Source organism: Apteryx mantelli, chromosome 14 (genome assembly GCF_036417845.1).
Source record: "Apteryx mantelli isolate bAptMan1 chromosome 14, bAptMan1.hap1, whole genome shotgun sequence".
Taxonomy (NCBI): Eukaryota; Metazoa; Chordata; class Aves; order Apterygiformes; family Apterygidae; genus Apteryx; species Apteryx mantelli.
Window position 1 is genome coordinate 4,573,330 of NC_089991.1, and position 13,061 is coordinate 4,586,390.

Genomic DNA, 13,061 nt, shown 5'->3' on the forward strand with positions numbered 1-13,061 from the left:
GATTGAAGAGCCCTCATCATGGGTGGGCCAGAGCGCCCCAGGGGCAGACACGGAGGCCAGAGTACGTGACCCAGGGTAATTTCAGAGTGGTCCTGCCCTGCCTGTTGCCTCCTTGCCCTGGAAGTGCTGGAGGCATGCCCTGGCTGGCACAACCGCAACCCTCAGCAAGCCAGCTGATGAGTGGCTCACGAGGCTAACATCTGTAGAGAAACTACCGGTGAGGCAAAGCAACGCCGGGCTGATGCAGGAGAGTTTTGCTCTGCCTTGCTGTTCAGACTTGTTGAGTGACAGAAGCCCTGTCAACCATGCGGGAGGTCTGGTTTGACTCTTGGCCAAACGCAGCAGTGTTGAGACAGGCATGGAGCGGAATTTGCGGTATAGCACTTCGTGGTGTGGGTGAACCCATCACTGTGATGGATCGTAATGGATCCCAATTTAATCTTGCTTATAAATTGTAAATAAGTAAAGTAGTAAGTGCCATTGAGAGAGAGAGATTCAATGGCAGGTGGGTGTGTGTGGCCCATGGTGTCAGGGGTTGGGTGCTGGAAGAAGAGGTGATTTTAGCTAAGACTCAGCTCATGAGCAAGTCCTTTCCTGGGGGCCTCTTGCGCCTCAGGACCTCATACCTGCACCTCGGGGTGCTGACTGGCTGTGTCTGGTGCCTGGGACTGGATCTCAGAAGAGAGGGTAGGATGAACCTCGCAGGTGGGGTAGCCCCACATCTGGAATAACGTGAAGGATGGCAATTGAAACTTGTGCTCAGAGAGACTTGACAGGTCTGTGTCTTGTAATGCCTTTCTTTTTTTAATCTATCAAATACATTATTTTTCAGAGATTATATTATTATGCATCGATAGAAATTAGTGTCTCCAAGGAATCCTCTTAGGGGGCCTGCTGGTGGGATTTTAAAACAATGCCTTACCTGGCAGGCAAACAGTCATAATTACAACTGTTCCAAATCCCTTGCATGGGACACTAATTTCATGTGTTGGTATTTTTGACCTTGGACTACACAAGAGAAAAGTCCCCTCTGTCAATGTAATTTGGCATAAAGACCAGCTCTTTTATAAGTGCTGTGGCCATAGTGACCTGCTGCCAGTGGCATGTTCCCTAGCACCACGCAAACTGAATTCAAAGGAACCGTCGCAGAATGTGAAGCCTGGATTAAAGTTAAGCTTGGGCTAAGGTTAAGCCTGGCCTAAGGTAAAGCCTGGCCTGCTCAGACAGGAACTTGGCTCCCGTGTTTTTTAGCATGTCTAAAACCCTGGTTGGGATGGCTCTGGGCCAGACAGATTTTCTCACGTCTAGGGAGTCCCTTCTAGTCCCTACATGGTGTGTTCACACTACGGGGGCAGATGAGATCACAGTCCCCGTCTGAATTTCTCTTTTTCTATTGTAATCTGTGACGTAGGAGCAGGCATCCTCTTTTCAGCCACTAAAACATAATGTATCTCCTTGGTTTCTCTGAAGTTCTTTATTTTGTAGTATAGGAAGCAACAGGATGTTATGGTGGCGATTTCTCTCCTAAACCCTTGCATTAATGTAAGCCAAGAAGGCTAGTGCATGTCTTGTATCCATGAATAAAAAGCTAAAGTGTGTAGTCAGAAGAAATGGTGACATCCAAGGAGAGAAATAGGAAGAAGTTCAAGCAGCTAAATTTAATATAAACCATACAGGAAGAGTTTTTTTCTCTTTAAAGACATTTTCTTTCTATATGTACTGCTATAGCAACACACACTGATAATTACCAATCTGGATAAATAACACGCAAAGTATCCTTCCAGAGGTAGACTCCAAAGGTAATTAAGCCATAGAATGAGGGAAAATTTAAGCAGTTACAGTGATTTCCAAAGCAGTTTTCCTAAACTACATGTTCCACTACAGCTCTACAGGCAGACATTGCTGAAACAACCTGTTAAGTGCCATACATGCAGCAGAAGGAGAATATCTTTTTAAGGAGGTCTCAGCATTCCCATATGAGGTTTATACTGCAAGATATAAGGCACTGATTAAATCAATAAATTTTTTGTTAGTATAGCTGGAACACCAGGGCTACTGGACTGTAGATCACCAGATCTCTGAAACAAATATGAAAGTCTCTTGAATTATGGAGAAAGCAATGAATACTCCTGGGTCACCTACAGTATAAAGGTTTTGAGAAAATACGGAACTTGCAATTGAAAGAGCACGGGCTAAGAGATTGTTCTGCCACGACCACCCAGTGCTTCAAGACTGGCACCTACTGGGGCCTTGTCTGGTGCAAGAACCTCAGGACTTGCGTAGATCCTCTTCATGGACTGAACCAGTTCCTAGTCTACTTTGCCAGATTTCAAAGCATTTTATCATTCACGTGGCCTGCTTTAGACATAGTATGGCAAATCCTGCCAGCTCCTATGGGAGAGGGCCAGCCTATTCTTACTCATGCAGCTAGGTGTGAAGCAACATCTGTGCTCACTCTACTAAATTGTGATTGCCGCATTTCCATCAAACAGCCTTCCAGCAAGCAGATTTCTAAAGGGTTCCAGTGTGCAATCAAGCTGCTTTGTGGGTTCAGCCACTGCAGGACTCTGGTACAGCTGTGGAGTAAGTGCTTTGTGCTGTCTGTCTGCCTGTCCTGTGCATTTGTCCTTCTGCTGAATGCTGCTCTGAGGGCAAAATCCAGCACCCTCGGTCATCTCTCAGCAGGAGAAGCAAGGAAGGGTGAGTGGACTTACGCTATGAGAGCTCTTCAGTAATGTTTTATCTTTCATGGTATGAAAGCAGTTAGACCCACGAAAGGGGATGCTGAAGTGAAGACAGAGTATGTTGGTAATGCTCAAAATGGCATCAGGAAAAGCCTGAAGAAATAAGGGAATTGGTGAGCTTTGCTGCCAGTTCCTGCTTTCCTCTGCTTACTTCTGGAGACTGTTGGGTGTGAGATGCACTTGCAACATGTGCAAAACCAGTACGGCTGGCGTGTTGTTATCAGGGCTTCAGGCTTTTAGATGTCTCAGCTGTTGCTAAACATTACTGCAGCATGGAAAGCTTTGCTCCCCTGCTAGAAAACCCTGGAAAGCTCTGATGACTGTACTATTGCATGAAATAGGGACGATTTATAGCTCAGAAGGTCCCTCTCAGCTGTGCTCCAAGGTGTTTGCTCCCCAGGCTCACAGTTCGCCACCCAATGTATTACCCACCGCTGATCTCGCTGCAGGCTGGGAACAGCAGCCAGGTCAGCACATTGCGATCTCTGCCAGCCGTAGCAAATTGCAATCTCTGTCAGATGTAGCTGTAGTAAATGCTTCAGCCTTTGCAGTCCTGCACAGACTGGGAGCCAGAGCCCGTAGGCTGGAAGGCTTTTACCTGAATCGGAAATGCTATAATTCCTGGGCTGTTCCCAGAAGAAATGCTATCTGTCCCTCTTCCCTGCTATTTCCACACAGGGGGCTCTGTTCAAAATATAATGCTTCTCCAAAAGATTGGTGCCCCTGGAGCTTCCTCTCAAAGATATTTTTGCATGGTGAGAGCATCCGGCAGGGCAATTCATGCCGGTGAAGCTGTTCTGTGGCTCCCTGTGGAGCTGGTCAGCTGACCCGCGTTTGCCCTTGCCCTTGTCCCTGGTGCAGGCGTGATGCCAAGGTGCTGGGACGATGACCCCGGTCCTGTCCCCATGTCCTGCAGCAGCAACAGCTCGTGAGCACCAGAAGTTTTTGCCTGGACGCCCTTTGGGGCAGCTCAGCAGAACCAGCCGGCTGAGCTGCCTTCCCAGGGCTCCTGGTCTCTCTTCCGATAGCTGAAAATACTGGCAAACATTTCTTTTATTTTTACTATTTCTGCAGAACAACCCATTTCCTTTACTTCACTTATTTCCTGAGCACCACTAGTTGTTCTGGTTAGTTAGTTTAGAGGGTTTCAAACTGACTAAAGCCCTCCCCAAAGTAACGGGTGCTCTGTTGCCTCCAGGCGCTGATGGGAGCCCTGAGCAGGTCCTGTAGCCCATGCGCTAGGACAGGAGCAGAGCGTGGGGCTCCCGGGAAGGAGCCTCCTTCCACGGGGGCACGGCCGGTGCTTGAAGTCTTCCCCGAGGTCATCTGGGTTTTACGTCTCTGTGTCACAGGCAATCTCAGTGTTACTACGCTATGGTTCAGGCTTTTGTGGAGGAATTAGCATGACTCTATTTTCCTTTATTTCTACAGTAGCATATGTCATCTTTACTTAAAAGGAAAGCAAAAAAAAATACTCCAAGCCACCTTATCGCTGGAAAATTAAAACTATCGAGAGCATCTTTTCATTTGTGGTTTTTGCAAGCTGCTGCATCTCGGTAAGTGTACACAACAAGCTTAAACCAAGCTGGTATATTATCTCTGGTATTCATCTGCAGGGAATCTTTTATCTACACAAAAAAAGGTTATGAGAGTTTCTTGGAAACACTACAGCGAGCTGCAGGTTCTCTCTTGAGAATGACATCTATGCTGACTATCCCCAATACGGGCTAAAATACTGATTTGGAAGTTTCACTTTGCAAAGAGATTTGTGGGGCATTTTTGGTCAATAGGCATTAAAAGAGAATACAGCCACAGGTATTTATATATAAACCAGAAACGTATGAGGATTTCCAAAGGAGCCAGAGCGAGCTGCCTGTAAAAGACCACAGCGATATACTTGGAGAGTTTTGTGTGTTCACGTTTTTCCGAATAGCTGTTCTGGGCTGAAATTTTACAGTTTTGTCTGGCGTTGAGTTGCGAGTTGAACGTTGAGCCGGCGCAGCGGGCTGGGGGACGGCTTGGCTCTGGCAGCCCGGCTGCCTTAGGGAGCTCTCTGCCCCCCGTCCTCGCCTTCGGCTGCTTATTCCCGACATCCCGGAGAACGCGGGGAAGTTAGAAGAGGCGTGCAGATGTACGAGCTGTTAATCTAAGCGCCCCACGCCAGCCGGGCTGCGGCGAGCGCTTCCCCGCTTCGGTTTCCCACCGGTGAGGTTGGGACCGTTTGCATGGGTTAATGCACCCACTGCCTTTGGGTTCAGTATTACAGACCCTGGGTTTTAGTTCTTCCTTTTCCTTCTGATTTTCCCAGCCACAAAGCTTGAAAGGGAACAAAAAGCTTCAGAAAGGAAAGCTTCCAGGCTTAACCGTGGCGGCTGCGCGCTTCGGCAAGAGGCCTTTCGAGGCTCGTAGTCTGCGGTTTTATGGCCTGGGAGGGATGTGGACTGAAACAGTCGCCTTCCTACCTCAAGCAGTTTGAGGTTAGGATTTTAGCTACGATGAATTTGTTTTAGCTTTTTGAGTGGCAGTCCGAAAACCTCTACTTCATCTCTACGCTTTGCTCTGTTTTGCTTACGGAGAGATTAAGAGAGGGGAAACACGGCGAGATCAGGGACCTAGAAATGAGGACTAAAAACAATCTGCTGATTTTTATTTAACACACAAATTGCAACATATTTATGAAAATATGTTGTCATAGCTGGTCATCAAAATGAAGACTTTTAAAATATCAAAGCTGTCTAAAGATTATATATAAAAAAAGCTTGTCTTTTTGCTGGAGTGGCAGGTAAAAGGGAAATATATTGTAGTTTTATTTTAAATCATTGCATTTAATGCTGATACTTGCTGATTCATCTAAGATGAGATTCCATTAATGCAAGAGGATAAAAAGCTGAAAGGTCAGAATCCAGCCCAAAGTCCTTAATATAACACCAAAACATAACTCTTCTCTACAGTCAAGCAAAAAATCTCTAGCAGCATAAACTACTGGTCCCCAAGGTCCCAATTAAAGATTTAGTAGAAAACCATGTATCATTATAAATTGTTCATTTAGCCCAAGTTTCTACCGCATTATTCTAACACCAGAAACCTGAAAACTTTCAAAATAAAATTAATTAAAACAATTAATAAAACTAAAATAGGTAATAACTGTTCAGGGTGTAACTCAAAATCAGTTGTAATCCTTAAAAAGACTTATACTGATTTCCAAGGACTTTGATCAGCCTCTTAATGCTGGAGTAGAGCCTAAACTCTCAAGAGAGGCCATACAACCCGTGCCACTCACTCATGTGCCTAATCCACTGCTGCTGTAATCAATAAATGTAAAGTACTTTCTGTGCCAGTGTGACTGCTGGTGATTTCTGATTCACTGTAAATTTAAGACAGCTTCTCCAGTAGCCTATTTACCCTGGAGGAACAACAGCGTGAGCAGCATCTCACTCACTAAGCACTCAAACGGAGATGAAAAGATGTAGAGACGGCGCTGGCACTGCCAGCAGATGCAGGCTCCTGGGAGGAATCGCAAGGCTCGGTTAGCAGCTCGTGACTATATTTCTTCTTTGAATAATTCAAATGGGATGAAGGGAATGACAGTTTTCCTCTCAGTCCCAAATTACCACTGTTAACCCTTATCCCAAATCTTTCCTGCGATCACACAGCTCATTTTCCCTTAATTACGGCATTTTTCGTAAACGAGAACTGGGAACCCTATTTCACCTGGGAACAAACAAATTCAAAGGAAACACAGCTTTCATCCTCCCCACTGCGTGGACGTTTCACGAGTACAGACTGCATTAGCTCTAGTGAAGTGTGTGTGGGAAAAACTCATAGAGGAATGGTAAGCAGAAGAGGTTACTGAGCCTAGCAATGAACTTTCTGAATAAAACCAACACTCCAGCCTAAAGACACGAAAAAGCAATTTTGCTTTTTGCTTCACGTTGCAAGGAGCAGTTTTTTTCCAGAATGTCCTAGGTTTCCCAACGGTCAGGTTAAGGGCACTCATCTCGGCCATTTCCTTTCGTTCCTTGCAAGTTCTACCACTTTGATTCTGAATCGGCAAGAAAAATACAGATCTTGTCCTTTTGGGCTGTAGGCACAGGAAGAAGTTAATAGATGCAAGATGTAGTTTGCTCATACACTCACAGATGACTGGAGATTCAGGCCTGGCCTTTCTGATTCTGGGATGAAATGTTTAATACATCAGATCTGGTCTGTTGGCTGCCCAGAGAATATAACTACATCTCATGTATGGAAGGGCTTAATTACGTATCTCTCGTGTGTAGTTTATGCCACCGATTATTTTCACTTACAGAGCATAGCAACTGTATTGCAGCTTTACTCCTAAGGTGAAGAGGCCCATCGGTGAACTCTAAGTATGTTATCACATTTTGTAAAATTCTTGCAACAACACAGCCTACCAGCTACTGGGCAAAATTTTACTTCTAATGGACACACTTTCCTTGAAAACAAGAAGCAAGTAGACACTCCTGACTGTCAGGAAGGCTTCCCTGCCCCACTCTCCCCACGGCTTGTTACACAAGCTTGGCTGAATCAAAGATGCTTGTGAGTTCCATTCTTTAAAGCCCTGGAAAAATAGCTTCTTCAACCACCTGAGAAGTGTCGCACAAGTGTTACACATACCTTATTTTGTTATGGGATATATGCTTCAAACCAATAGTTCTAGCTCCTGCCATGGGGTCGTGCTGGCCTAGGAAACAGGGGAAAAGTTGCTTTGCATGAGCTAAAAGCTCTTTCCTCAAGAGAGACCTGCCCACCAGGGAAGCCTCTTTACTGCACTGCAAGGCATCACATACTCTGGATCACAAACCAATGATTTTAGCCCTTCTCAAACAGTCAAATGCCTTGACAGGTGCCATTGCCTGGCTCGTGAACACCGCCCGTCCCTGCAATACGCTCTTGCATGCATCCCGCTCCGGTCGAACACGGTGTGCACTGCTGCCAGCTTTAGCTTGCCAAGGGAGGACCTCTGGCTTTAGCTAGCTGTTCCCCTGGGCCTGTTTGAGAGCTGTATCTGCCTAATGGGATGTACACTTCCAACACAAAAATCAGCTATGGAACAACTTCAAAGAACAAGCATGGAGCATCCACCCCAGCCCAGAGAAAGTGCTTGGTGCTGGCAGGGATAGAAAAGGCAGAGCTGCTTCTTCTCCCCTTTCAGTGCAGGCAGCTAGCAGAGGAGGAATGCCCAACCGTCAGGCAAATGCCAGAGGAAAGAAAGCAGATTGCAACTGATGTTTTCTCTTTGCAGGACGGTTGGCAGAAAGAGCTCGCTCAGCTTTCAGCCAGACTGACCAGCAGAAGGTTGAAGCCTTTAGAGAGGAGCTTTGAGGCACACCAGAAGGAAGGAAAGGTTAAGAGCCAAAGCTGGTGATCTGAAAGAAATCAGAAGGGCTAACACTTGCTTTGCCAATGAGTGCCACTCGAAAAAAGAAAACTTCTGGGGCCACAGAAACCTGTATCAGTCATTCAACCTGATTTGGAGACCCTGGCTGGCAGAATTTCCAAGCTAATATCATTTTGGTCACTTAGGAATATTTTTGCATCTGGTCCTTTCTCCTTCAAAGGGAGAGGGCGGAATGGCACATTGCATTCAGTTTGGCACTCGGAGGGCCCGGTCTGTATCTTTGTGTCGGTGCATTTACATTCAGCGATGGTGAGATCAGCATCAAGGACTACAGGGTTGCGCTCCAGGTGCAGGAGCTGTTCTTCAGCCAGGCAGCTTCTCCAGACACGGCTCGAGCCTCGGGCGGTTTCCCTCAGTCTGGTCAACAGAGTCCTGCAGCATTAGCAACTTGCTTTGTGAAAGGTCCTGCTTTGCATCCAGGGGAGCACGAGCTTGCTGAGCGTCACTTTGTTTTCTGAGGAACTCTGACAACGCTGAACATTATTGTCTCTTTGCTTTCATGGAACCACGATTTACACAAACACAAGAGACAAAACCCACATCTAAAAAAAAAAAAAATTGCTTTCGTAGAAGATTTTTTTTGACCATTGTTTCCTGTTGGGGAGTGATATTACAATGTTCAAATTAATCACTTCTGAGGAGCATTTGTGAATTTCCACAGTACTACAGAAAAGTCACTGCAGTAGGTGACTCAATTCCACGTTCGATTTTTCTAAAACGCTGTCCAAGCTAGTGGGAAAAAATAGTGGGCACCTGGTATCAGTTTTATAATTGGGTTTTTCCATATGAGAATGGGAATTTTGTGCAGACTCGATTAAAAGGAGTGTCCTCCTATTCTTCTGTCACCCATCAGACCGAGATGCACGCGAATGCCAGCATGCTGTCATACGTGTTCTTCTCTTGTTTGCTGCTCTCTGTGCAAGCACACGATTGCCAAGTCAGGGAAATTATGCTCTTCACAAATCGTCTGCTTGTAAGTGGCTCTTTAGCACCTTAATTCGGTAAAAATGCATATTTGTAAATTATGTGATAATAAATACTGATTTCTCCCTTGTTATTGAGCAGGCTGAAAAGCTGCAGGATAAAACTTCTGTAAATTGCTCATGTAGGGAGCCTACTGCCAGCGTAAGTAAAACAGCTTCGAGAGCATCACGAAACTAAATAACAATTTAGCTGTGTATTAAATGTTTGCAGTGCTGATTTTTAATGCTCGCTCTTTTCATTTTCAGTCATGTTTATGTCTTCCTATTCCTGAGGTAAGTAAATATTCTGTTTTTCTAAGTTACTGTAAGCGTTAAAGAAGTTAAGTATTACCTACTTCTGCTGAAGCTTGTTCATTTTGCTCCTCACATAAGTTTTGCTTTCGTTTATGAGGAAGATTTTTAATACGTGAGCAACAACTGAAAACAGAGCTTGATATTTTTCCCTCCTGAGGGGCAAAAGCAGAAGTCCTTCCATTAGCAGTGGAATTAGCCAAGCCCCGAGTTAGGCACAAGCTCTCTGTGGGCTTGATTTACACATCTGCAGCTCCAGGGGCATGCTTTGAGAAGCTCACCGAGACCTTGCTGTACGGTTGGGTGCCTAAAAACCTTTGCAAACCTGGGCCGGGGACGCCGGGCCCCCGATGCTCAGCTCTGCGCGCCCCCAAGCGCCGCTGCGTTTCTGTGCATCTCCTCAAAGAGGGGGCGAAAGCAGCGTTCGCAGAAACGCCGCTGCCAACAGCGTACGCTATGGCATGAAGTTTTGCATGAGCTGTGACAGATGTTCCTTCCTGCAGACGCGATGCCCTGGCGCTTCACATACTGCCCACAATTCTTGAGTCGGTTTTCTAGATATAGTGCAGAATGCGTTACGTTTCTGTTGTGGTGTGTCGTCTTGGCAAGGAACGTGTGCTTCTTTCCCCGGTACATAAGTACGAAATGCATCCGAGCCGCTTGGCAGTTTTCTCTGACACCGTCTCTGCTTGACAGCCTGGCCATGAGTTGTCATGCTTTGTGGAAGGAACTGAACGCTTGATGAACGCCAGCGTGACTTCAGAGGCAACAACCCTTCAGCTACTTAATCGATCCTTCCAGACTCAGCTGGAGAGAAAGTTCTGTGGAGTAAGGGATTTCTTACTTTTCTATAGAAATTTATCTTCTACAAGACAGAGGAGTTTTTTTATAGCTTAAATACCTGTAGTTGTTTGAGTAAATTCAAATGTGTTTTAATACCTCTTATATGCAGAAGCCAGATAGGATATTGGAACATACACAGGGAAATGGAAAACTATTGAACCCGGCAGAGGAAACGGGGAGATGGCTTTTCCCACACTGTGCCGTCTGCTGTCTCCAAGCCCCCCAGCACAAGGCTTTTTCAGAGCCCAGGTGCTTAAACACAGCACGCTGCGACAGGAGCTTCATTTAAATTGCTTTGCTATTTTCCTCTTTCAGAATGTGTTGCTACACTAAATAATGCTGATATAAAGCCACAGAGGAGGCGTGCAGCAGCAGCAGCAGCAGGGCTCAGCACAGGCTGTAGTCAGGTTTTGTGGAGCATCTGGACCCATGTGAGCTCCAGGTTCCTCAAGGATGCTCAGGCACGAAGCACCACTGCAGCCTGTAGCATCCTCAACCTAGTGATCACGCTCAGAAGGGAAAGACTTCTGTAACCCCAGTTGCCTCTTCTGAAGCAGTGAATCATCTTTTATTTACACACGGTGCAAAACTGTCATGTGGGTCAGTGAGGCAGCCTAGTTTAAGTGAAGTGCGCTATGACTACATTGCATCCAGTTTCACAGCGTGCACATCCGCCAGGTCAACACGAACAGCCCCTCACGCTCGCCGCTCGAGGAAGAGCTCTTTAGGATCCTGTCTGAAATCCTTGATTAGCTCCAAGCAATGTATATTTTAAGTCTTTCTTCTAAGCCCTATGTGCTATGCTTTATTTCTTATAAAAGGTTTAGTAACCCAAGCTTGCTCCTTTCTTCCGTCACAGCAACTGTCACGCAGTGATCAGTGCCAGTCCAAAACCAAGGGAAACATGAAGGAATTCCTGACTCAGATCCGGAAAAGCTATCAAGAAATCAACAAAAGTAAAGCTTGAAAAACTAAAAGCTTTACCAACCCAAAACTCCGACATGGGAAGGGGAAAATTATTTATTGTATTTATTGTCCATATGAAATATAAGAGGTAGAAATAACAATTGCTAAAAATCAATAAAACTAATTTACATGAAGATCAACAGTATTCAAGAGTTTATTTTATATGCTTTATATTATATACATTCCTATTTCATAGTTGTACAAAATAATCAAAACCTGATCAAAGCCAAAGCTTGATTTTTCAGAGTAGAATCATTTAGGTTGAAAGGGACTTCTGGAGATCTAGATCATATTTAATAATGATGAAACAAGACTGAGATTATAGGAAATGCATTTTATATAACTATATAAAGGCAATTAAACTTGTGTAATCCATATCAGACAAAAGCATTTCTTTATTTGTCACCTGGCTGAGATAAAATAAGAAGATAAATATTAAAATACAAAAGACTATTTCCATGCTAATCCCTACATAGATGAAACCCAGAAATAAAGTAACTGTTTTATCTTTCTCATATTTTCGTATCTTCCTATGTTTTCTACTCCAAGTTCAGATCAGTTTCCCCTATCTACGTACTTTGGATTCTAGTCCGAACAAAAAATCATCAGCATTTCTCAGGAGGACTCAGCTCACAAATCAGCAAAATACTCAGGCATGCTACTGACCTTAAGCAGGCAAAAAAGGTCTCATTAACATCCACAGATCTTACTGAATCTGGTGCTCAGTACAGTGTCTGATTTTAGACAGATTTCCAAATATCTCTTGAGCAAATAATGATATTAGTCTTGTCAAGTGCAAAGTCCAAGTGATTTTAGTGTTTCCATGATGCTTTTATTTTCATATCTTTGTGCATGCAGTTCACCAGCAGTGTGTCTGGTCACAAGGTGTAGCAAGTGTAAAATCTGAAGAATGATGATTCATTTTTATAAATGAGAAAAAGAGCTCCAAGATCCTAAGACTGCAGATGGCTGTTCTACAACATGTTTACAGCAAGCTTCAAGAGAAAAGAAAATTCTGTATCTAATACTTTGACTCCCAAAAGAACTTCATTAAAATTAAGAAAAAGATACAGTAATTGTGAAAAGCGATGTAATGAGTTTAGTTCTAACCATCATGACTGGCACCAGATAAATGTAGTCGCCTTCCAGTTAAATCACTTCTGCAACACAGCAATACGAAACTCTTGCACAGAATGCTAGAGACCAAACACACTTACTAAGCTGCAGAAGATACGGCTGCAAAATATCTGTTCATCTGATGTCTCAGTTTGCAATATGTGTGAGAGAAATGATCATCATGCGCTTAAAGCATTCAGTGCAGAACTGCACAACCTGAAATAAGTGCCTCCCCTGCCCTCTGCCGTTGTGCACATGCCCCTCACCCCGTGAGCCTGGGCTTTCTAGCAGCCTGGTTACAAATCTCATGGTAAATCTGGGTCGCGTTCAGGATTTGTGGCCATTTCTCCCAGAATTATGACCTGTGGTCCAGTAGTCGCTGCATCTGCTTTTCAAATAAGGAGGAGGAAAGTCTAGAAATTCCTGTGCAGCAGGACAGCTACAGGCAAATGTCAGCCAGCTCAAGCGCAGCCCTTTTCCTTGGGTGGAATCCCCCTGTCCTGGGCGCCCCAAGCCTTCACTGCCGCTCCGGGGCTGCGAAGGGGCTTTGGAGAAGAGGTGCCGTATCGCACCCCCTGTGCTGCTCCCCAGCCTCACCCACACCAACCCACACCAAGACTGCTGCAAGTTAAGGAAAGGGCTGACACCGGGGGTTCACTTGTACCTGCGCGCTCCCCCGAAGCCCAGCAATCTGGACCC

At 45.1% G+C, this 13,061-nt stretch overlaps 1 protein-coding gene across 1 annotated transcript; it reads left to right on the plus strand.

The window, feature by feature from the left end:
* Positions 1-3,163: 3,163 nt before the first annotated feature.
* IL9 (interleukin 9) lies at positions 3,164-11,326 on the plus strand. Its single transcript, XM_067305060.1, has 6 exons — positions 3,164-3,211; positions 4,202-4,300; positions 9,229-9,288; positions 9,393-9,419; positions 10,134-10,265; positions 11,140-11,326. Exons 1-6 carry the CDS (start codon positions 3,164-3,166, stop codon positions 11,245-11,247), a joined length of 474 nt encoding a protein of 157 aa, XP_067161161.1. The 3' UTR covers positions 11,248-11,326.
* The last annotated feature ends 1,735 nt before the right edge of the window (positions 11,327-13,061 follow it).

Coding starts and splice junctions, on each gene's coding strand:
- IL9 (XM_067305060.1), top strand. CDS start 3,164: ATGTATTACCCACCGCTGATCTCGCTGCAGGCTGGGAACAGCAGCCAG. Junction 9,420..10,133: donor TATGTCTTCCTATTCCTGAG/GTAAGTAAATAT, acceptor TCTGCTTGACAG/CCTGGCCATGAGTTGTCATG. Junction 10,266..11,139: donor TGGAGAGAAAGTTCTGTGGA/GTAAGGGATTTC, acceptor CTTCCGTCACAG/CAACTGTCACGCAGTGATCA.